The sequence below is a fragment of the Etheostoma spectabile genome, chromosome 11 (assembly GCF_008692095.1).
Source record: "Etheostoma spectabile isolate EspeVRDwgs_2016 chromosome 11, UIUC_Espe_1.0, whole genome shotgun sequence".
NCBI lineage: Eukaryota > Metazoa > Chordata > Actinopteri > Perciformes > Percidae > Etheostoma > Etheostoma spectabile.
In genome coordinates, this window is record NC_045743.1 from 20,480,726 (window position 1) to 20,505,133 (window position 24,408).

Here is a 24,408-nt window from a genome sequence, read left to right on the forward strand (position 1 = left end):
CCCCCCCACACACACACACACTTCCTCTGGAATGAGAACTGTAACCATCAAATGATGAATGGGCCAAGAAAGGCCAGACTGATATGGAAAGGCTGTTAGTTGGTGGTTAATTTGCGATAAATATTTTGGCCAGGTCTCTCTTGTAAAAGAGATAATGTTATATATAAATATATATATATATATATATAATAAAGAAAATAAACCCAGCTGCCCTAAGGCCATCAGTACACAGCACTGTGCTTCTCTCAAGTGTGTAACGGCATGTGAAAAAAGACCTCAGTCAACTTTAATCAACAAATGAGTTAATAAATTCAGAGTGTGAATCGTTTAAAGTCAGGATCAAAGAATATTGATACTGATCATGGGATTCCCCCCCCCCCTCCCACCCCCCCGAGAGGATACTGGCTACTGTAATATTCTCTGTTCTTTCTCTGCCATGCTTCTGCAGACCAGTTTGTATCAGACAGCCCTGCGTCTGGGAGCAGCTGTGGTCAGTTTAGGAGTGGGACTTCTACAAGTTATGGCCTCAGCCTTAAAACATTGGCAGGGAAGCATTTCATATGAGCCGCCGACTTGACACACGCCTTCCCGTTGACCAGTTATCAGAAATCCAAGCTGTTCAGAGTCAGACAGGCAGTGGTGATGTCACGAGGCCTGTGGTATTCACCTTAGCTTTAGACAGCACTAATGACACTAGTGTGTGTGTTAGTGTGTGTTGCACACAGCTCTATTGCGTCCCTTCCACACAGATAAGTTACCTGGACATTTGCGTCAGCACTGGGGAGCAGTTGTAATACTTTCTAAGTGTGGCAGAGCGCTGGGATTCCTGTTGAGGTGCTAAAGCTGTTAGCTTTATGTAGAGGTGGGGATCAGACGGAGTGAGCTCATATAGTTTTTCGGAGCGTTTAGATCAGGATCATTTCCTAATCAAATGGCAAAGCCAGCCTTTATGTTTTCTGGTAGAAGGGGCAACACTGAACTCTGTTCCAATAAAGCTGCACTGTAGCTGTGAGTTAAAACGTCTTTTGTTCCTCTGATTGTACGTGGTGTATTAAAAATAAAACAATATGCATGACTGTTGGTCTTAAGCTGTGCATTTGTTGTGCCAATACTTTTGATAGTCAGCTAGTTTGCAGTCTTTGCTTTAGTCTTTGCATTAGTTTTTCATTATGTTGTCTTTAATTTTACCAAAACCTTTCCACCCAGGATAGACTGTATCACCACTGTGAGATATATATATATATATATATATATATATATATATATACACACATACATAAATACTATAATCAAAGGGAAAAGCTAAAGTAGCAGTTCAGTCAAATCAAGTTAGGATTTTATGAGTTTTTTAAGGTACACGTTTTGAACTATAGCGTAATAGATAGATAACAGCTTTTATGTAGATTTAATTATCTTGTGATATGCAAGCGCGCTGCCATTTTAAACCGCCGGGGTAAACCTTTAGATGGAAGGGGACCATGATGACCAAGTTATGTACTGAGTGGTAAACATAAACCGGTCTGTGCTCTCTGTTGGGAAAACTATAAAACTGTTTCTAAAATACCTCCATACCTACCATATATTAGGCATTTATAAACCACCTCTTCTTGTTTTCAACCTTTTTTGGGACCAGCGCCCCCCTATCCATTATATTTGTTGTTGTTGTTGTTATTGTTATTAGTCCTAATATTGTTGTTACTGTTGTTATTGTCAAAATCATCAAAAATCCATAGCATTGAATGAAAAATGTTAAAGAAATGTGGTTCATTTTTAATATAGACTATAAAGGTCACAACAAGTGCAGTACGGTGTTTGTATAAGATGATGCTGTGACGTCCCGTTCCCATGAAGGCAGCACGGAGCTACTCCCACCAAGAAACACTAAAGAGAAGAAGAGTTCCCATCGTAAACTGGCAGCTGTTTTGAAAGTAGAGTGTAAACTCGTATTGTTGTGAACCTTTGGTGTAAACTTGCCTTAAAAACAAACGCCGCCCCCAAAGGCACCTCAACACCCCCCTTTCCACCATATTGCTTCCAGCGCCCCCCCCCCTCATCCTCTGAACGCCCCCTAGGGGGGCGCTACCAACCCCGTTGAGAAACACTGACCTACACAGACCTCCTCTCAAGACTGTGGGGGTGTGGGCGGGTACAGACTGGGCTTGATTGACAGCCCCCTCCCTTAGTTTTGGACACACCCAACCATTAACAGTGGCTGCGCTCCATTCCGGCGTACTGGTGTGTCACAGCTTCAGTAATGACCTCATTCGGAGACACTGTATTGATGTTTGAAACACGGTAGTGCCATTCTGATTTACTGTGTGTGTGTGTGTGTGTGTGTGTGTTTTTGTTGTGTGTGGTGTGTGTGTGTGTGTGTGTGTCGGTAAAAACAAGCTAAACTCACAACAATAGACCCTCCTCTTCTTACATGAGAGTCCACAGCATCACAGTCACACACACACCACACACACACACACACACACACACACAACACACACCAACACACACACACACCACACACACAAACACAAATAACAGAAGAAGGCTTAAGGGGTGGTCAGTCTGGCACTTTGTCAGAGCTCGCGTGCAACAGAGACACACTGAGCATGCACACACACAGACATACCCAGACAGACACACACACACACACACACACACACACACACACATACACACACACACACACACACTTGTGTCAACAGATGCCTGGTGAAAAAGAGAGTGCGTGTTAGAGCGAGAGGGTGCAGCAGAGACATGCTAAGGAAACTGATTTGCAAGAAAATCTGCACTTGTAAGAATGATGCCTTTCATTCTCTCCTTTTTCACCCTCTCTGTTCTCTTCTCGCTTGCTTTTGCTTTCAAAAATGTCTTGGTCATTGCTCTGCTGTCTCTGGATGTACGTCTCTTTCATGTCTCCACCTTTTCCTCTCTCAACCTGTTGCCTTTTTGTCCCTGTCTTCCACTTTGTTTTTGTGGTTTCTGTTCGATGCAGTGTCATGGTCATGGTACTCTTCGCAGCACAGCCATTTTAAGGGGATGGTTTTTGTGTATTATCCTGATCACTGTTCTGTGATTTTGTTTTCTCACTTGTATCAATGAATGTGACTTGGCTCCACGGATGAAAGCAGTGTTTTATTTTGGCTTCATTCCTATAGGGACACATGTTTTCTGATAAATGGATTGGGAAATTGCTTTGAAATGAATACTGTTGACTTTGCGTCAAAAATAGACAAAGACTTACACTGCAAACATTTCTGTTGTTGCCATACCGCAGCTGGTGTCAACCACCCTAGAGCATCTTACCTGCCTCGGTCTAATCCCTCGTGCGAATGGTCACGTTGGGCAGGTGACAGGGGGGCCACGTATTGCTGCATGGCTGCCAAACCAGATTAAAGTCAGATGGATGGAGAGATAAAGGTTGAACAGAGACGTACACTGGAGCTGACAGATTGACTGCGTTGCACTCCATCACTGATGCAGGCAGAGGTCATACAATGCAGCGATGACTCAGGGTTTAATGTAGGCAGATTAACGAGAAGAGAATGATGACGCTTTTCACCATGGGCCCTTATACTAACCAGGAAAGAACACCTCTGAGGGGAGACATGTGGCTCTGACTGATTGGGGAATAATGATGTATTTATTGATTCTTAACAGGAAATATCTCTCTCAAAGTCATTGAGCCATCAAGTGAAAAACACTAGCCAGTATCCTTAGGAGGATGTGTTGAGGTTTAATCAGCATGGTTTTTACATCATACATTTTCCCTTTCCTGCCTCTGTCGCTGCAGATAAGAACTTTGAGGATGAAGACTCTGTGGATGGAGGCCGGTCCTCCTCCTCTTCATCATCCAAAGCACCCCCCAGTGGCAGGAAGCCTGTAATGAGCTCTGTTAGAAGACCCAGCTCAGCCACCACGGCCAAGGCCACAGGTGAGGGAGAGGTTCAGTCCACACATAAGCACACAGCTATATGACATATACTTTATAGTACTTACAACACTTTGCTGTAATGTGTAAATACTTTTCCCCATTGTGAGTACCATGTCTAGTAATGATTGACACTGCGAGTGGGGTATCAAATAAACACATTCCTGCTGCTTAGATCATTCTTTAGAAATGTCAAATCTCAGGCATAACACCTTTTTTTTTGTTTTGTTTTTTTCCCAAGTGAAAGAAGCCGCTGCCGGTGCTCTAGATGAAGAGGATTTCATTAAAGCCTTTGAAGACGTGCCATCAGTCCAGGTATGGTGAGCAAAGTACTGTTGTGGTTTTGTTGGTTAGTTTAAAATCCAGCACAATGGAAGATGACATAGAGACAGGGAAGATCCTCAACAAAGGTCACAAGATGGATTAAAACACACAGTGGACATCATGCAAGACCCTTTCACAACCACAAACACATTTGCTCTAATGTGGAACTATGTATTTTGTGAGGATTTCTGTTGCAATTGTAAATGTGCCTGTAAAATAGCTGATTCTAATGCTAATGCTTGCATTATCTCTATGTGTCCAGATCTACTCTAACAGAGAGCTAGAGGACCAGCTGACCAAGATCAGAGAAGTGCTGTCTGATGACAAACATGACTGGGAGCACCGAGTGTTGGCGGTAAGACTCACAAACCGAATGCATCGTGACACGCACACACAGTGGATCTGCAGGAATGATGTCCACTGATGTCTTTGTCTGTTCTTTGTTGTTGCTCTCCAGCTGAAGAAGGTGCGTTCCCTGATCCTGGCCGGGGCATCCGAGTACGAGGGTTTCCCTCAGCAGCTGCGTCTCCTGGAGGCTCCCCTCAAACTGTCCGCTAAAGACCTGCGCTCACAGGTGGTCCGCGAGGCCTGCATCACACTGGGGTAAGGTCCCAGGTTCAGGAGGATGTTGTATGCCCACATTTCCAAAGGTTTTTGGGACACAAGAGTTAACTTCCACTTTACAATAGCTTTGATCTGGAAAACCTTTTGTCATGTTTTGGCTTTCTTGCATTGGTATGGGAAAAAATAATAGTAAAGATGGTAAAAATAAGAATTTAAGAGGAAAAATAGAACCTTTCTCCTCAACAACAGTGAATGAGTGCTATGCACTTCTGCATGGCTTAACTGCCACTACCATCATTTCCAAGTATTCCTATTGGCTTGAAATAATCCATTTCCATTTGCATGAACTGGAGTAGCCGCTCAATAGTCATGCACCATCTTGAAATACGTTAGCCAGTAAGGGACATACAGGACGTACTGCTCCACCTTTTGCGTTTTCACTGTTACATGATACACTCACAGGTGCTGGTAACACTGGTAACACTGGTAACGCTGCTAACGCTGCCAATGGGTATCATTGCTTCCCGGCCCCGGCAAGTTTGAAGAAGGCAACACGGGAGGACCACACGCATTCAAAATCCAAATTTCAGGAACCAGAAAAAGAAAAAGGATAATGAAAAGAGCAAGAAAGCTGCTTTTTGAAGTGTGAAGGCCACCGTAGCTGTAATTGGTACTTTGAACTGCGTGGTGTGAGAGAGTTGATTGTGATAGATGATCTCAACGCTAGATGGGAGACATTCCTACACATTGGACCTTTAAGTTTACGTTGTGGTTTTATGTCCATTTCAACACACTGTATTTGATACTTACAATTGTTTTCCCTTGGCAAGTACATCATAACGTTGGCAAATATTATACAATATTTTCAGTTTGTCCAATTGTCATTGTGTTAGATTGCTGAAAGTGTAAGGAAAAAAAGAAGAGAGAGAGCCCAGGAGAACTTCCAAGTGAGAGCATAGAGCAAATCCTCTGTCATGGAGTGTTTGTCACCATGGATTGATTCAAAACTAGAGCAAGGGCACTGAGAGAACGCAGAACTCTGCCTAGGCCAATAGTTTAGTCTTTTACGATGTGCAGATCCCCAAACCACAACCACTATATATGTCTGAATATATTTCCAAAACTATCAGCAGTGAAGACCACTATAATACTTATGTTGGAACCACTGTTAAACTTATGCATTGCATAATGCACAATTTGAGGGTGATGTTAACAGTATAAATATAGTCCAAACTGTCTGTCTGTGGCCTCCCAGGTCGCAACTGGAAACACAACAGAGACGGCAAATACACAGAGCTACCTCCAAAGCTGTAGCACCACCTAGTGGAAAAGAGACGCCACGCCACTGGTTACTAATGCCTGTGAAAAAGAATTCACAATTCACAATAATTTGCCCCCTGATTCAGATCCGCTCCAAAATGTAATGGGTTATTTGTGGCCCATGCTATACACTTTCACAAAGTTTTAGGGAAATCGGGCCAGTAGTTTTTCCTTAATCCTGCTGACAGACAGACAACCAGACTGACAAGGAGTAAAAATACAGCACAACCCCAATACACAGGTATATACAGTGAACATATTATCACTTCTAATCCTTCATGTTGTTCAGTTTTCATTACTGGATCAGCATCAGTTGCCTTGCCACGGTAGTCTTAATGGCTTTGACTGGCAGCGGTGATATTAACACAAATCTCTAACTGATTAGACTCTGCCAGGAAAACGCTTCAATATTTTCTTAAGCTAATGAACATGAGCCCCGCTCGGGTGTGAAACGAGCAGCATGCTCTCCACCCAAAAACATCCATCACCCAAATTTTAATACAACCCTGATGAGGTGGAACAGAGCAAAGGCGCAGGGAAAGAGCAGCAGCTTGATGAATAGATGGGGCTACGTGGATCCCATCAGCCTTTGTAATGTCACCAGCGCACTTCCAAACTTTCCCCAGCTGGGTGGAGCACATATTGAACTTTTCTTCAGTTCATACACCATTACAATCTAGAAATATGTATTGATTTTAGAGTGTCAAATATTTCCCTTTTTTTCTTTTGTCAAATTCTCAATTTCTTTGTCAATGTCAAATGTCAAATTTTATTTCTATAGCACATTTAAAAACAACAACAGTTGACCAAAAGTGCTGAACAGGGTTGAAATCACTCCAACCAAAATACATCACAGGGAGACAAACAACAACACGTTAAAACATCAGAACATCTTTGTGTTGAGTTCTTTCCAAAAAGAGACAACAGCCTTACTTATCTTACATACGCTTTTTACCTCTCTTTAATATTTTCCCCCAAGTTATGGTCTCACTCGCTGAAGCCCTTAGCTAAAATGCAGAAAGTGAAATAGACCTTTAGACAATACAGCAACAATTTGTTGGAGGAGCTGGTGCCACTGTCCCCTTTGTACTGTGAGAAAGAACAATAACCTATCACCACGGGCGGATCATCTGATGGGGGTATACACTTGTTCTTTAACATATGTCCTTTGATCATTCTCCCTCTGATAGACATTTGTCATCAGTACTGGGTACTAAGTTTGACCACGGAGCGGAGAGCATCATGCCCACACTGCTGAACCTTGTGCCCAACAGTGCCAAAGTCATTGCCACGTCTGGAATGGCAGCCATCCGCCTCATCCTCAGGGTAAGACCTCCACAGGGGGGAGTTGATGTGCTTCCTCTTCCCCTGCATATGTTTTCATTCATCCAACAGTCTTACGTTTTCCCTGTGACAATTCATTGACAGTGCTGCCTTATATACCAGCAGACCACAAAAGCATGGCTACGTGAGAACGAAAAGATCATTTTAACTAGAAATAATGACACGTACTTTTGGACTTTCTCTTGCAGCGCACACACTACCCACGTCTCATCCCCATCATCACGAGTAACTGCACCTCCAAATCAGTAGCAGTCCGACGGTAAGAGGTCCTTGGTGCTGCTACTAAATGAAAATTGGGCATCTGTTCATTCCATGACGGCAGGTCAAAAGTAAAAGACCTTTTAGGTCATTTTCAACAAGTAAGGCTATTTAGTTTATATCGAGCATTGATTCATTTTCCAGTAAACTGTTGAAAAACACTATACAGTATGTAATATGAATATATTTGAACTTTTGACATTCAGATCTTGGTTAGTTTTCAAGAAATACGTCTATTGTTTTCACCTCAAATTACAGGCCGGTGAGGGTTTTCTTTAAATAACTTTTGTTGCATGTGCTATTTTGTAACTGTTTTTATAGTACTGCTTTCGGTCACACTTTTCAGACATGGTTTTGTGTCTGCGTTGTATACGCCTATGTCATGGTGTTGCTTTGTCCCGTATCCAGACGCTGTTATGAGTTCCTAGACCTCATGTTACAAGAGTGGCACACTAATACACTGGAAAGGTAAGTAGTATCCATTGAGTAGAAAACTAGCGGTTGTTTTCTCCAAAACCACCAGAATACTTGACAAGTGTGTTTGTAGTGCGTGTTGAATGGATAAAGTGGTGTGTGTGTTTGTGTCTCTGTGTCTGTGTGTGTGTGTGTGTGTGTGTGTGTGTGTGTAATCAAAGTTAGATACGGTGCTTTTAGAGTGTGTTTATGTGTAGTGAAGGTAAATACTTCCTCCTCCTCCTCCTCTCACACGATGGCATTTGAGTCGGCTAACATTTGAGTAGCTAAGAGTTGGTTGGATGCACCACTGATGAGGCCCATTAAATTGATGAGTCCTGGGAGAGCTGTCATCATCAAGACCCTCAGCGATAAGGCGACTTTCCATCACTATAACCACGGCAACCACCACAGAGTCTTTAAAAAGCGTGCGAAAAACCCGGCGGGTGGCCACATAGCCTTTGGATCGCCAGAGGAATAAAACTGGCAGCGACAGAAAAAGAGAAGAGAGAGCCAGTCCCGGACGTTTGTTTTTAGTTTAACATCTGAGGTCTAAGGTTACAGGTGTCGTTCGCCTATACTTCGGATTTTATCTTGACCAGGTCTTGGGATACCTGCTTGTGTCCTCCTCACCATGTTCCCTTACTACCCCAGGCACGTGGCTGTTCTGACTGAGACCATCAAGAAAGGCATACACGATGCTGACTCTGAGGCCAGATCCATCGCTAGAAAGTAAGTCATGGCATTTAAGTGCTTTTGCACCCCCACTAGGGGTGTCACCATACTTCAAATCCACGTTTTGATTTCAATTTTAAGGACTATTCAATTCTCGGTTTAAACTCATTTTTGCTGCAGTGATGGCAATGCCACAGTAAGAGCCACTAGATGGCAGAAAAAAGGTACTTTACAACGACATTTAGATTTTCTCATAATTAACGAAGTTCAATTGAATGCACCCTTAGTTTACCAAAGTGCGCATTTTTTAAAACCTCTAACCCCAACAGACTTCTTCTTGTCCTTATGGCGAACTGTATGTCTTTGTTTTTACCCCAGCATAGTTTAAATGTATCTTCATCTTATCTTCTGCCTTTTCTGTCTTTACCTATAGGTGCTATTGGGGTTTCCATGGTCACTACAGCCGGGAGGCAGAGCACCTGTTCCAGGCGCTGGAGTCCACCTATCAGAAGGCCCTCCAGTCTCACCTGAAGAGCTCGGACAGCATCGTGTCTCTGCCCCAGTCGGACCGCTCCTCCTCCTCTTCCCAGGAGAGTCTGAAGTAAGAACCAGTTTTCCCTCCTTCTGTCCTCGCCTGTTATCATGTTATGTTCCATATTTACTCTCCTGCTTCAGTTGGCCCTGAGATTACCTCCTCCCATCCCATCCCCTCCCGTGTCGTATCTTCTACCTTCCACCTTTTCTATACTATGAATTGAAAATACAATCATTGTTTAGAGAATCAGTGTAAGTAGTGTGAGGTCGCTTTGCTTAGCTCAGTCTGTAGGGCGTTGGGTTGGGGACCAGAGGGTCACTGGTTCAAGTCCCCTGTTGGACCAAAAAGTACGGAGTGTGGATTGGTGGCTGGAGAGATGTCACTTCACCTCCTGGGCACTGCCAGGTGCCCTTGAGCAAGGCACCGTAACCCCCCAACCGCTCAGCGGGCAGCCCACTCACTCTGACATCTCTCCATCAGTGCATGTACAGATCCTGAGCATGTGTGTGTGTGTGTAGTTCAGGACTGTGTGTGATAACTAACAAAGTGTGGACACAGAGTGTAAATTGTAATTTCCCCATTGGGGATAAATAAACAAATTAAAATTAAATGAAATGTTGCATCTGAAGAGGTTAACTTTTTGTTGTTGTTCTACCTCCTACCTTACACCTTTTCTATACTCTCTTAGCTTTTGCGGCTATCTGCTTTCATTAATTCAAGGACACCACTAATGCATGTGTCTTATTAAATATGTAAATATTGTAAAAACATTGGTGATTATTATCAGATGTGCAGCAGACATACACACCCTTTTCAACTGGTGATTATTTTGTATTGTGTATTGTTTGTGTGTAGCCTATTATCGTTTTGGGTTTTTTGCACTTGTTAAGCACTTTGGTCAACTGTGGTTGTTTTTTAATGTGCTATATACATAGGAATGAACACACACACACACACACTCTCTCTCTCAATCTCTCTCTCTCTCTCTCTCTATCTCTCTCTCTCTTGGTTCGATTGTCATCATCTACCCAGTCTATAGATTCCTTATGGAGGGTGTTGACTAATGACCTCATACTCAATCCATCAGGCCTGCAACTGTGTGTGTGTGTGTGTGTGTGTGTGTGTGTGTGTGTGTGAGCTAATTAAACTTCAAGCTCAATAACTGTCTCACAGGAAGCTAGTGAGACGGTTATTGAGCTGAAGTGCGGTGCTAGTGTTACACATGTATGGAAAGATTCTTTTTTATTTAAACACGTACATTTCACGTAAGAAATTCTTAGGAATTGTTCTTCGGTACGATAACTGTCTAGTGTTGCCAGATAGGTTGGAATGTAATGTACAAAAATTCAAAAATGGGTCTTGTTGTATCTCTGTTTTTCAGCCGGCCTTTGTCTGTGAAGAGTGTCATTGGAGGGAGCATGACAAGGAGTAAGTCACTTCCTCAGTCCCTTTCCATCCCATGGTGTAGGCTTTTCTCCAAAAGTGACAAGTGTATACATGTAAATGTATAAAATTAGGCAATAGTGTGTTTGTATATCATCTATAAACATTATTTAAATGGTTAACATGAAGTTGCAATTGATGCTTGTAAAAGTTAGTTAATGGTTTATTTAGAGGTTTAGAAAGCATCAAGTAAGTAGTCTTTTTTATTATTGGTGATCTATAAATGTGTGAAATTTTGTGCACCAATAATAGAATTTTGTCTGATCATCACATATGGACAGAAAATTAATGTTAACCCTCTATTGCATACAATATTTTTTAAACTGTCTTGATGTGTTTTTATTACTCCAGGATTCCTAAATAATGCAATTGCAAAAAAATAATGTATTGCCCAATGTGTCTACAGTCAAATTAGTTAAGTTTTAATTGTAGTTTTTGATGATTATTAATAATAACACTGTAATAAGTCCGTCATATACACCTGAAAGAAGACAAGGATACAATTTACTTGATTAGGAGCAAAATAAGCACAACACACTGACTACACTTACAATTACTGAACTACATGGCCACTGGAAAAATATTTCTGATACATAATCTTCCTGTAGGAAATCCCTGTTTATACTAGAAGGGTGTATTGACTTTAAATGTGAGGTTTTAACTGGTTTAAATGATGAAAAATTAAAGATGACTTACTCCAGATAACAGTTGAATTTTTCTTTGTTAAAGAAATGCTTCTAAAATTTAGAAAAAACAACGACATTTTGGCGGGATTAGTGTGGCACATGTCCGGAAAAGGGGCGGGAAACAGGATTTCGTGGTTATGTGAAGTCATCAGATTAATACCACTTGAAAATAAAAGACCTATTTAAGAAAAAAACAATGCATGCACACTAAGAAAAAAGAATTTGATGCCATATGGCAACACCATGCAATAGAGGGTTGACACACACACACTGCACCGCAGAGAAACATGGTGGGAGATGAGAGTTAAACACAGAAATTCTTCTGCATAATTGTCCATTTGATTATCTTCTTTAGTTGGATGAGTAAAACTTGTGCTTATCAAACAGTATCAAACTGATCCTTGTTTCTTTAAAGTATATTTCTTTTTTGGTGGCTGGTGGGTAGGAAAGGTATGACGCCTCTATGCCAGCCTTACACAAAAGACTGTCTTGCTCTCTGATGGAAGTAAATACAATTTTAAAATTTAAAATGAAAATGCCTTTGACTGTATACTTCTCATTTCCGTGCTGCTGTAGGTAAGCTGGTGAGCACCAGGGTGCCATCGGGTTCTCTACAGCGTTCCCGTAGTGACATCGATGTAAACGCCGCCTCCAGCGCCAAGTCCCGTCTGTCCACCGTTCCCGCATCCTCACCGTTCGGCTCCGCAGCCGCCCTGCCCCCAGGCTCCTACGCCTCATTAGGTAATCCATAAGTCATCTCCCTCTAACCTTCTGAAAACAGAAAATCAAACCTCTGCATGGCAGTTTGACTCATTCAGCAAAAACTGCTTGTGCTGGATTGTACATACTGCAAGCAGAGTGAGGTTACTTTGTCCAAGCAAACCGAAAGCAAGCACCGATGAAAGGCTAGGCTTAAAAAAAAAAAGCTGTGAATAGTTTTTCTAACTTTGACTTGCTTAAGAAAAGTCAATACCTTCAGAATGAAAACTGCGATGTTGCACCTGAAGAGATTTACTCAGGAAGAGCCACTATCAGTATTCTAGCAAAGCTTAGTTAACAGAGTGCTTTTTCAGAGGCCCACTCAAGCAGTTACTCTCAAAGTCTCCCATCATCATGAAGCAATAACATTCTCCCTGTAGTCACTGGCTTTTATGGGCCTGGCTGGGGTTATTAATCTCTACTGAGGTTGTCATTAGACTGTTTTGTCAGCAGGAATCCTACACTGGCACTTTTGACAAATCACTGTGGTGCGGCTGATTAGCCTCCTAGTGTGATGAAAACCCCAGACACGTTTTAAGGATGCTTTTCACATCATTTCAAGCCAACAGGGAATGTTGACATTTACTGAAATCCTTTTGGTCACAGAAACCTTTCCTCCCATAGCTCGATAATGAACACTACTAATGATGATGAGGGCCCCTGCTCATCCACTCACTCCTGTTCCTGCTTCAATTGCAACTAATGTCTTCCTCTATACCTCTCCCCCCCACTCGCTGCTGCTCCGCCTTTCTTTAATGCCCCAAAGATGGCACTCCCGGTAAAAGTGATGGTAAGACTTTGTGTGTGTGGGTCAGTGTGTGTGTGTGTGTGTATATATGTGTGTGAGCGTATGCGTATGTGTTTAGGTAGCTGTGTAGCTGTGCAACTTGCACAGAACGTGAAAACGTATGCGTGTGTGTGTTTGTCAGCTGTCACGGGCTACACGTTTACATCCCCTGTCTCTTCATCTGTGCCCTCTTTTCCTCTCTTTAACTCCCACAAGTGGTCGCCACTTATGTGGAACTGCATGGACTGTCTGCATGGTTTACCTCCTCTTCCCGTAACCCTAACAACTGTATCCATCAACTCCGTTACCTACACAGCGATCAAGTCCAATGTTGCTGGTTCTTAATGTAGGGTTTTGTTTAAGTTTATAGAGAAGGTTGTTTTCTTTTCTTTCTTTCACGGTTTCTTTTTAACTCCTCGCAGAAATTGAGGTGCCATTGTAACGGCCGGTCCATGAACTAAATGGCGGCCAAATTTGACATTTGCTACATGCAGTATATCTCAGGGTTGCCATATCTGATCAAAGTTTTGGACTGTTCGGCTGTCACACGATGTGGCATGACATTTAAAATCATACAATCTGTTTTGTGATGTGTAAGGTTTCATTTTGTTTTTTGTCAGTCGCACACAAATCAAATCAGCTTGTAGTCAATTGTCAGGATCCGAACAAAACCTTTTTGTTCACTACCTCTTCAGGTGTACAATGTGGTAAAACAGCTGTGTAATTCTTGTTATGGTATTCACCATTTCCCAGGCACTATTCTCGGCATTATGCGTAGCAGGTTACAATAGATGCTGTAGCTGAGATGGCTTTTGCCATTACAAAAATCCTCCAATGGCCTCTGGTTACTTATTTCTTATTCTCACACCATTGGTTTGCATTTGTTTTGAAGTTGACAGATGTTTTTGAAACTTCCAGTACAAAATGTTTTCTAATCACTGTAAGAAGTCCAAATGTTTTTCAAGCATAGCATTTAGGCTGCAACTGCAAATAATATCTGTCTTTCTCCAAACTTGGGTCAAAACATTTGACAGTATTTTCTATGGTTTGGTTTGCACACTTAAAACGTTATGCTTCAAAGTCACATACTGCAAGTGGTGCTTTGGCTCACGTCTTAGCTAGCCTTAGCATTACTGCTTACAGGGCAAACCCCAGCCATCTCGATCTCAGGTTAAAACCAACGCTGAGAATCATTTGCAAACTAAGAGACTCAGGTTTTACTTGTTTCCCTCTTGTGTGTTTTCAGGGGGGCTCTATCCCCTCATCAAGGTCTTCTTCATTCTGTCTCCCCAGACCTTTATCCTCTCCAGCATCTCTGTCCAGGGTTGGGGCAAACACAGTTACATAATAAACTCCTTTTGCCTCTCTTCTCTCCCCGCTATTGCTCCCTCCCTTTTCGCCCAGGTCGTGTTCGAACCAGGAGACAAAGCTCGGGCAGCGTAGGCGGAGCCAGTCCCTCAGTGGTGGACAGCAGGGGGCGCAGCCGAGCCAAAGTTGTCTCTCAGTCCCAGCGTATGTACATATACACCCCACACATGTTCTCACTTGGTAAAGTCACATTGAAATCACAGAATGTCTTCAATTACAGTATACACTTTCTAAACCTTAAGCATTACACAGCTATGTGTGTGCGTGCTGCACACCAGTCTGTCTGTCTCTGTTTCGGTACGATCTTTGTCTGCATTTGGCTTTTTTCTGTTTCCTGTCTGTGTGTCTGTGATTTTTCTCATGTGCTACAGCACCCTGAATACACTTCCAGTCACTCACAAGTCTTTTGTATTTGTGCAAGAGTGCTCACACGCATGCAAAGGATGTGTGTGTGGATGTTGGAATCTGTATGTTCTTAAAATCTGTCAGTTAGAGTGCATGCTGGGTACATTTAATGAACATAACCCCTTATGTCTCATTTTGACCGTTCTCCGCCCTGTCCTGCCTATTGCTTCCATCACCCAGGATCCAGATCAGCCAATCCCATCAATGGTAAGGCCTCAGCTTCATCCAATCACAAGCCAGACGCCTCGTCCCTGAGCACCGTCCCCCTAGCACACAGAGTTTTGCATGCTGTGCCATTCTTTTAGCCTTTTTACATTTGTTTCCTCACATACAGTACAGTTGCAGCATGCTCCACTCATTACATTAACATTTTTCCGAGTACTTTGCCCCCACAGTTTGAGAAGCTGTTTGGAGTTGGAGATGTTTGCCGTTGGCGTCAGCCATTTTTGTTGTCTTTGTAGTCTTTGTTGTCTGTGTTTTTGCTGTTGAAATGTTGTATGTTCCCATTGGTGACGTTTGCCACAGTAATTCTCTCCCCACAGCACAGTTAGTTAGAAAAAGGGTCCAGCCCCCCTCACCCTGTGTGTGTGTGTGTGTGTGTGTATATGTTTGTGTGTGTGTGTGTGTGTGTGTGTTCATTCAGAATCTAATTTCCTGTGCAGTTCTTTTTCCGTCCAACATCTGTGTTGTGATAAAAGTAGTATTGATTCACCTCTGAGCATAACTAAATCCATGACATAGGTTTCCACTCCACACTGAGATGATACAATATAGAAGAAGACATTATATGTCACTTTGCCTTTAATGTTGCTGCACTGTCTACACGGCATTGGGTCTGTTGACACAGGCCTTGTGCTTTGAGATTTTAACAAGCATGTTATCCCAACCAGTGTCTCAGTTACAATGAACACTGTCTAACCACAGTACATGTTTTTGGGTGTTTTTGTCTTCTTTTTGGCGACAGCTGGCAGCCGCTCCAGCTCCCCAGGCAAGCTGCTTGGCCACAGCAGCTACGGCAGGATCCCTCGATCCACGGTGTCGGCCTCCAACACGACAGCAGACAAGCGCAGCAGGATCCCCCGCAGCCAGGGCTGCAGCCGCGAGACCAGCCCCAGCCGACTGGGCCTCGGTAAGGCCAGGACTCCGGCACACACTAGTCTTTCTTTAGTAATAGACTACTGTAGCTCTGCAGGACTACTGTCTATGTGGTAGAAGTCTGGAACTTGCATTTGTAAGTCATAGTACTATGTTACTCCATTCTTTTAACCATACTTTTTTCTTAAACGAACTTGAAGCGCGATGTGTGGTTCTGCGGAGGCTCCACGCAGCTTACATTTTCGCCGTAGCTTACATTAGTGGCCTGAAGTTTACACTTGTGCGTTGGTGTGTGCACATTAGGTTACGGCGTAGGGTCAGTGTCTCCACGTACGTAGACACGGTGTAGATTTAACGTAGAAGCATAAATCCCACTTTAGTTTTAAATTATTATTAAATGAAGAATTCTAATTATGTAAGCATTGCATTTAATCATTACATTGATCCCATCATACATCAGTATGAGTTCGCCTGCCAGTGTGTGGTGAAGGAAAAAAAAGAAACTTATATGCAGCATATCACAGTTTTGCATTAGCATTGTGACAAGATCCCCACTGACCATTCACATGCTCCACACTATTGACCACACACGTGTGCTCATCGTCACCTTACAGCACGTGAACTCACATACTGATAATGTGACACACATTGACACAGGATCTAGTCACAAAAAAGTGAAACTGGACCTCCATATCTTAACCCCCTGATAAAGAGATACAGTCATGTTTCCATTGTGTCCATGGAAACACAGCAGCACATGGAAGCACAGAGTGCTGTTGTCCATCACAAAGCATTGTTGGCTTATCATTGGCACAGACAGTGCAGATGACAAAAACGTCAGTGTCTGTTCTGCTAGTTCTTTGGCGGCACCCTGGTAGCTCACCGGGGTGACTCCCTTGTACGAGGCTCAGTCCTTATCCCAGTGGCCCGGGTTCCATTCCGACCCGTGGTCCTTTGCTGCATGTCATGCCCCTCTCTTTCCCCATTTCCTGTCTTCAAGTTGTCCTGTCCATTAAAGGCCAAAAAGTAACCAATAATAATAATAATAATATTCTGCTAGTTTTTGTCTTCAGCTAAGGTTTCTTCAAAGATCTGTTCTGATGTATGTATAATTCTTCATTTACTTGAGATGGAGCAGGGGTTATGGGTGGTATAGTGGTTGACATAAAAAAACCATCTGAGCCCAATGAAGAAGAAAAAACACATTTTTTTCTTACTTGAAACTGAGATTGAAACGCCAGACACAGGGTATTCCTGTAGAAAAGGATTTGTTGTTTTGTAGTTGTCATCATTAGGGCTGAATAGAGTGGCTGGCAAAGCCAATAGCAAATCATTATCCATAGAGTCAGACATCATTTTCCTCATTTGTCAAGGTGGAATGATGTTTTTGAAGTGTCGTTAAAACTATGTTTAAGTGAGGAAATGTAAAAGGTTTCTGATTTATTACAAATCCTTTATTTAGTTTTCAGTTTTTCTGTAGCAAAAAGATAAGTGTTTGTTTCCAGGTTTGTTTTAATAAGAGAAGGATACTGTGCATGTTTGTCCTCCGTTTCAACTGTTCATATCCTAAGTTAATGCGTTACTTTCTTAATATCTCAATGAAGTGTATGTTAACCGAAGCTTGAGTTGTCGAGACAATCTAACCTTTACTAGCAGTATGCTGTTTGACCAGCTCACTCACCCAGCATTCAGCCACTGCTTCTGTCTCTGGGACTCGGTTTCTCTTTTTCTCCACCCTTTTAATTTCTTCTTCATCGTCTTCTTATCTCTCTGGCCTTATATATTTTGGCCCCAGTTGTGATCGGTCTTTCAGCCAGTTGAATGTGCATTTGTTGTGGTCGGGTCGGCTCAGTTGGTAGAGCAGGTGCACATATACACCTACCTCTGACGATTTCCTGCATGTCCTCCCCCTCGCTCTCTCCCCTTTCTCACTTAGCGTTCCTGTCCATTAAAGGTGGAAAAGCCCAAAAAGATCATCTTTAAAAAATAATGTGCATTTGTGTACAAAAAATGATCCAAATGTCATGGTCATGACATTAACTGAGCACATGCTTGCCCCCCCAAAGAATTAAAGTTTTTCATTTTGGACAATTCATGATCTTGTTTCATTGTCCCTCAGTCCAAAATATTAAATTGATGCACAGCATGTCTCATCCCCACCTATTGGACAAATTGCCATGAATATTGCTGACCTCATGAGTTCAAAGCAATAAAGTATTTTGATTTTAATGACCCGTAGCCTTTATTTAATCCTAACCCCATTTTAGCATCACCATAAGCAAGGTTCTAAGAATAGCAGTCACCCGTTCATGTGGGGGAGGAGCAGTACAGTCTGCTTTATACTTTCTTCTTTCATAACTCTTCTTTTCCTAATTTCTGACTCTCACCCCAATGTTTCCACATGAATGCACACTGACACTCCAACATAACTTGTTGTCCTGACAGCCAGACTGTGTGGTAAAGCTCTTCTTCCCGCTGCTCTTCCCTACCGCACGCTAGCCCGGAGCCGCATTCCCCGTCCCAGCATGAGTCAGGGTTGCAGTCGCGACACCAGTCGCGAGAGCAGCCGCGACACCAGCCCCGCTCGGGGCTTCACCCCTCTTGGTAAGTACCGCTGAGCTAACCGCTGTCCGGACTAGCCCTTCCAGTGAGAGAGTCAGCCGGAGAATCTTTACCAGATGCTAACACGAGCCTCCCTCCTGTTGTTGGTGTTCTTTGTCGTGTCATTCTACCTCTGCCTGTCTGTCTCTGCGCATGCACTAATTGTGCACTAATTCTTTTTTTTAAGATTAGAAGTATAAATTACAAAGCAAATGTACCTTCTTTACTTCTTTCTTTACACTTTTAGGTTGGGTTTCTGGGAATTATTTCTGTTATTATATGTGTACAAATGTTGGGACTTTAAGTATAAATGCTATCAATGAAGATCGAGGAAGACAGAGAGGGAGATGGAGATGCAACAAAAACGGCAAGCAATAACTGCAGTCAGTGTTCATAGGTGAATGCACAGTACAGTAGCTGCTGCTGTAGTCCTTGTGCTGTTATAACCTGGGAAGTGATGTCGCACCTCTGAAGCCATTGCTGGTATCATCATGAATCTGTAAAGCAGTAGTGCAGAAGTATGTCAATCCTCAGCCTGTCCGTGCCAGGCTTAAGGATGGTCAGTGCTGTTAGCATAGCATAGGTTAACCTGCTTTTTGTTGTTTCTGTCAACCGTCAGTCAAGAGTTAGAGTTGATGTTGTAATTTTTTTTTTTACTTGAAATAGAATTGAGATTGCTTCTTTACATTCTGATCAGTGATAAACTGTTTTGGCAACTCTTTATTTCTGGATTCCTTTTTCTTCATGTGTACAGGTCATGAATAATACTATCCTACTATACTGTACTGTGTATCCAAATGTAAGATGTTGAGATGTGGCCCTCTCCACACTGTAGAGCTAACTCAAATCTCTGTGAAGGCCAAGTCAAGCCATATCCTGTTCCTAGAACATTACGTTCCTATAACATAACGTTCCTATAACATAACGTTCCTAGAACATAACGTTCCTAGAACATAACGTTCCTAGAACATAACGTTCCTATAACATAACGTTCCTAGAACATAACGTTCCTAGAACATAACGTTCCTAGAACATTACGTTCCTAGAACATAACGTTCCTAGAACATAACGTTCCTAGAACATAATGTTCCTATAACATAAGGTTCCTAGAACATAACGTTCCTAGAACATAACGTTTCCTATAACATAACGTTCCTAGAACATAACGTTCCTAGAACATAACGTTTCCTATAACATAACGTTCCTAGAACATAACGTTTCCTATAACATAACGTTCCTAGAACATAACTTTCCTATAACATAATGTTCCTATAACATAATGTTCCTAGGACATAACGTTCGTAGAACATAATGTTCCTAGAACATAACGTTTCCTATAACATAATGTTCCTAGAACATAACATTCCTAGAACATAACGTTCCTAGAACCCTTGTTTTCTCGTGTTCCAACTGGGCCAATTTGGGGATTTTTAAGTTCCTCTGACTGCAGTTCCTGTAACTGTTTCAGCTCCTACTTCAAGACTCGGTCTTTTCTCTTTTCCACATGGGAACCGTTAGTGACCTAGCCACGTCTGAAACACAAACGGTACATATTCTTCACTGTCTGAACATCGTTTGGTTTGCCTGTTGCGCTCGGCTCGTCTGTCTCCTTCCATCATATAAATTGGGATCATATGATGCTGGAGCCTTCGTCTTCTGTGTTTCTCTGTTAAGCACTCCAGCCTAGTCTTGAAGCATCGCCGAGGTTTGTTGTTGTATGTGGCGCTAAAGTCAAGGGTCGACGCCGTAAAGACGGTTGCCGTGCTTGCGTCACTCCCTTACCCCTCCTACCAGTCCCTGTGGCCACTTGGCATGTGGGAATGCAGATGGAGAGTAGTTAGTAGAAGTGTTCAGAAGTGGACTGCTCCTATATCTACGATCCTGGAACTACTTGGTTGGAAAAGAGGCTATTGTGAGTTGGACACCCAGAGAGTTTGGTGTTGAACCTGTAGTGTCGTGACTAACCCCTTGGTCCCCGTGTCGCCCACCTTTCCTGTCCCCTGCAGCCTCCCGACGTCACTCCCGTTCAACCAGTGCTCTCTCCACAGCCGACCCACACAGCCAGTCAGGTGACCTGCATGCCCAGACCCCCCTATCCCCCCAAGCCAGTCCCTCTTGGTCCCATCATTTAGAGGCTGCTGAGTCAGCATGCTTCTGTGGTTGTGTTAAGTGATCATCATTCCATTCCTTTATGTTCCCTCCCGAGTACTTTCAAGCATTTATTCAGTGTTTTGGTTCTATAATAGAAAGGTAATTTTTGTTTAGCATGTAAAGGGACCCATTGTGTTTTCATCTACTTGTCCCTTAATCACCACCGCAGTTTTTTTTTTCCATTTTAGTTGGATTTCTGTGGAATTGTGATCTACAGCCTATATGTGCTGGCTCAGCCTGTGTTGTTTTAATTTTTTTTTTACATATATAAGCTCATATTTGTGGTTCTTCTTCCTCTTTGTTGCATTGTTGGTGCTCTATGTCCTTCATCTCTCAAGGAAACAGCATGGCACCAATTTATGCCTTTCTTTTTGCCTTAGGACTTGCTTCATCCTCCATTAGTGTTTTTCATTTCACTTTCGGTGGTTAGAGACTTGAGAATATCCCCCTTTTCATTTACCGTATATTGCTTTACATTCAAATGTGTCCAAATGAAAGTAAGCAAAGCACCCGTTGCTTTTGTCTATTCAGGTAAGTTACAGTGGCCACCTTTACTTTATTACTAAACTTCACTCACTATTTCCCTTTGCCTTTTTCTTTTCCGGTTTCCTGTCAAGACCGATACGGTTTGATTCACCAAGCAAGGATCTCTGCATCAGTCAACGCCATGAGGGTCCTTGACACTGGCACAGAGGTGGAGGCAGCCGTTGCCGATGCTCTGGTAAGCTGCTGTGGGTTTTATTTTTCCTTCAGCAAAGACGAATGTCAAGGTGTTTATTATTGAGAGGGGAATGCTGTTAAAGGAAGCACTAGAGAAGGTTTTCATGCAAACATTTGGTATGGAATTACATTTTATTTACTAATGTGTGTATTTTTAAGAGCTGCACTGAGGCAAAGTCCTGTTAACTGTGTTGACATAGCGACAAAGTATTGCATTTAAAACAGTTGACTAAATCCCAATGGGGTGGGCGTCAATACAATGTTGTATACCTGCCAACTGAGACAGGGTATCTGCAGATCTGGAAAAGACTTTACAAGCATTGATTGTAGTTGAAAAAGTCTTAAATGAAAGCGTGTGAGTCGGCACCACCAGACCTGTAGCAAACGCTGTCACTACTGCAAGCTACACTAGCCAGGAAGTGTTGATTTTAGCTAAATTAAATTAATTCATTATTTTTTTACCTTTGGGTCCCAGTTCTAAGCTTTAAGGTTAGAAAAGAAAGCTACGATCATGCAGTAGATTACAGTGGTTTAATATTATGAAGACGTCAACGAGTTCCTGTATTCCGGCCTTTATAATATATAGTGTTTCTCAGTCATTCATATGCATCAGTTGAAATGTCTAGTTTTGTCCTCTTTTGGATACTCAGAAGGACTTGTTCTTTAAACCTCCCATCTCTCACATCTCCCTTTTGGTTGTTTGTTACCATTTCAGCTATTAGGAGACTCCAGGAATAAGGTAGTTGGTCATTTTACATACTGTTCGTATATCCATGCCCATCACACACTAATCAAGTTCAGAGAACAAAAATGCAGCTTGACTTATGAAAATGGCTCATGGCACTTCTCCGCCCCTCCCCTTTTTGTTTATTTTCTGAATGAATTTTACCTTGAATGTTTATGTCCATCACATCCCAGTGTTTATCGACAGTATGGCACCCAGCAAAGTTTTTTTTCTCTCTTTAATATTGTGGTTTATTGTGTTGGACCTCATTGTTGTGGTGCATTATGATTTTTTGCTGTGAGATGAAATATGCTCACAGCGTTCAGAATTCATGCCTTTGTAGTCAAGACCCTTTTCTTTCTTTTGGCACTGCTTGACTGGCTTGTGATGTTCATTTAAAACAAAAAATAAAAATGTTAGTTTCATTTTCAAATAAGGAGTTTGATACCACAACTGTGTACTGATCAAATTTCCATATAACCCTACCATCCACAGAACAAAACATGAATTGTACAGTAATCTGCATGGCTCTCTGATAACTGTTGTATCATAGATTTTTACCCCGTGGCTGAGTTAATTTGCATTAGCACTTCTCTGGCAGAGCCTGCTTAGCATTTGGGTATCATAATGCGTTTTTCCTTCACGTTGTTCTTTACCCCACAGAGAAAGCCAATGAGGCGGAGGTATGAATCCCCGGGGATGTACTCTGACGACGATGCCAACAGTGACGCGTCCAGTGCCTGTTCGGAGCGCTCGTATGGCTCCAGGAACGGAGGCATCCCCCACTACCTGCGGCAGACGGAGGATGTGGCCGAGGTCCTGAACCACTGTGCCAGCTCCAACTGGTCAGAGAGGAAGGAGGGCCTGCTGGGCCTGCAGAATCTCCTCAAGAGCCAAAGAATACTGAGGTGGGATTGGGCCTGTAAACAATTATAACATAGTTGTCTAATCGCAATTTAAAAAAAAAAAAAAAATCACTGTTTCTTTGTTCAACGGCAATTAATAGCTAGCATATCACTTCCTCCCATCCCATGTTTAATGATGGAACACATGTATTAAAATGGAGCTTCAAAGATGAATTGATTAATTAGTTGTCAACTGTAAAATTCATTGACCACTATTCTGCTAATCAGTTTGAGTTATTTGAGATCTTTTTTTAAATCAGATAAAGACATACCTATTTTAGACATGCGTTCAGTATTGTGTAGTACAGATTGTGTATTGTGTTCTTCTCACTCTGTATGGTGTTTAATGTTTTCTCAGCCCTGTAAAACACTATGTCTGTGAAAAGCTTTCATATGTACAATTTAACTTACTCACTTACCTACATTTGTTCACTGCAGCCGAGTGGAGCTAAAGAGACTTTGTGAGATCTTCACAAGGATGTTTGCAGATCCACACAGCAAGGTAAAGACGATGGCTTACTAATTGAAGCACTACAACTAATTATGACTTTAGTGTAAAGGCATGGCATCCTAAATCTAGTCAGCGATACATGATGATGATGACCTGCTGTGACTGACTTGAAACTAACGGAGTGTTTCTTGCATGGTCTGCCTTGCTGTGGATTTAACAACAGAGGGTAAGTGTGTTTTTTATCCATAGTTCTACAGGCATGAACCTAAATCTGTCTGAACATGTGCACTTTAATCTGATTTAAGTCAAATCAAGCAGCGTTGTGTAATACATGTTTGAACTGTGCCTCAGGTGTTCAGCATGTTCCTGGAGACTCTTGTGGACTTTGTCACAGTACACAGGGAGGACCTGCAGGACTGGCTCTTTGTCCTGCTCACTCAGCTGCTGAAGAAGATGGGGGCTGACCTGCTTGGCTCGGTCCAGGCCAAAGTCCAGAAGGCCTTGGATATCACAAGGTGTGTAGTCTATATTGACGAAGTTCCACTTCCGGGATTGTTCAGGTGCCTCTGGAAATTTCAACCAGAACTCCCTCTTTTTAGGTTGGAGGTCCCCCATCTTCTGCTCTCTTTGGGCGTTTTCACACCTGTAGTCCGTTTACTTTGGTCCCAATCAGTTGGTGAGTTAGTAAACTTGGAGTGATTTGCCCTCGGTCGGTTTGAGTTTCACACCTAGAAAAATCCAAGCATACCAAATTGCGTCATTACAAATCAGGCAAGAACCTCCAGCCCTCTTACTAGTTGGATAGTGGCCAAACTAGATAATTTCATTAAAATTATCAATCAGTGTTTTGCGAGTGACGTTACTACATCTGCTCTGGTCCCTGAGACTTCACTCTGCTCTGCCGGCGTCTGTCTC

The 24,408-nt window shown here is 42.5% G+C and overlaps 1 protein-coding gene across 40 annotated transcripts in view; it reads left to right on the forward strand.

Moving 5' to 3' along the window:
- The window catches only part of clasp1a (cytoplasmic linker associated protein 1a), an 85,531-nt gene that overhangs the window by 42,458 nt on the left and 18,665 nt on the right, over nucleotides 1-24,408 (forward strand). For 9 of the 40 annotated variants that reach the window (XM_032529303.1, XM_032529304.1, XM_032529310.1 and 6 more), the window contains 23 exons: nucleotides 3,788-3,928; nucleotides 4,167-4,240; nucleotides 4,512-4,604; nucleotides 4,707-4,852; nucleotides 7,324-7,459; nucleotides 7,666-7,736; nucleotides 8,144-8,203; nucleotides 8,843-8,920; nucleotides 9,297-9,464; nucleotides 10,780-10,826; nucleotides 12,104-12,268; nucleotides 13,053-13,076; nucleotides 14,478-14,585; nucleotides 15,027-15,053; nucleotides 15,811-15,975; nucleotides 18,387-18,545; nucleotides 20,549-20,611; nucleotides 21,311-21,414; nucleotides 22,129-22,152; nucleotides 22,801-23,045; nucleotides 23,481-23,544; nucleotides 23,717-23,719; nucleotides 23,845-24,008. In XM_032529303.1, coding sequence (XP_032385194.1) covers nucleotides 3,788-3,928; nucleotides 4,167-4,240; nucleotides 4,512-4,604; nucleotides 4,707-4,852; nucleotides 7,324-7,459; nucleotides 7,666-7,736; nucleotides 8,144-8,203; nucleotides 8,843-8,920; nucleotides 9,297-9,464; nucleotides 10,780-10,826; nucleotides 12,104-12,268; nucleotides 13,053-13,076; nucleotides 14,478-14,585; nucleotides 15,027-15,053; nucleotides 15,811-15,975; nucleotides 18,387-18,545; nucleotides 20,549-20,611; nucleotides 21,311-21,414; nucleotides 22,129-22,152; nucleotides 22,801-23,045; nucleotides 23,481-23,544; nucleotides 23,717-23,719; nucleotides 23,845-24,008 — 2,329 coding nt within the window. The remainder of the gene's footprint in view (nucleotides 1-3,787; nucleotides 3,929-4,166; nucleotides 4,241-4,511; nucleotides 4,605-4,706; nucleotides 4,853-7,323; nucleotides 7,460-7,665; nucleotides 7,737-8,143; nucleotides 8,204-8,842; nucleotides 8,921-9,296; nucleotides 9,465-10,779; nucleotides 10,827-12,103; nucleotides 12,269-13,052; nucleotides 13,077-14,477; nucleotides 14,586-15,026; nucleotides 15,054-15,810; nucleotides 15,976-18,386; nucleotides 18,546-20,548; nucleotides 20,612-21,310; nucleotides 21,415-22,128; nucleotides 22,153-22,800; nucleotides 23,046-23,480; nucleotides 23,545-23,716; nucleotides 23,720-23,844; nucleotides 24,009-24,408) is intronic. The other 31 variants (XM_032529324.1, XM_032529334.1, XM_032529342.1 and 28 more) reach the window with 21 other exon arrangements.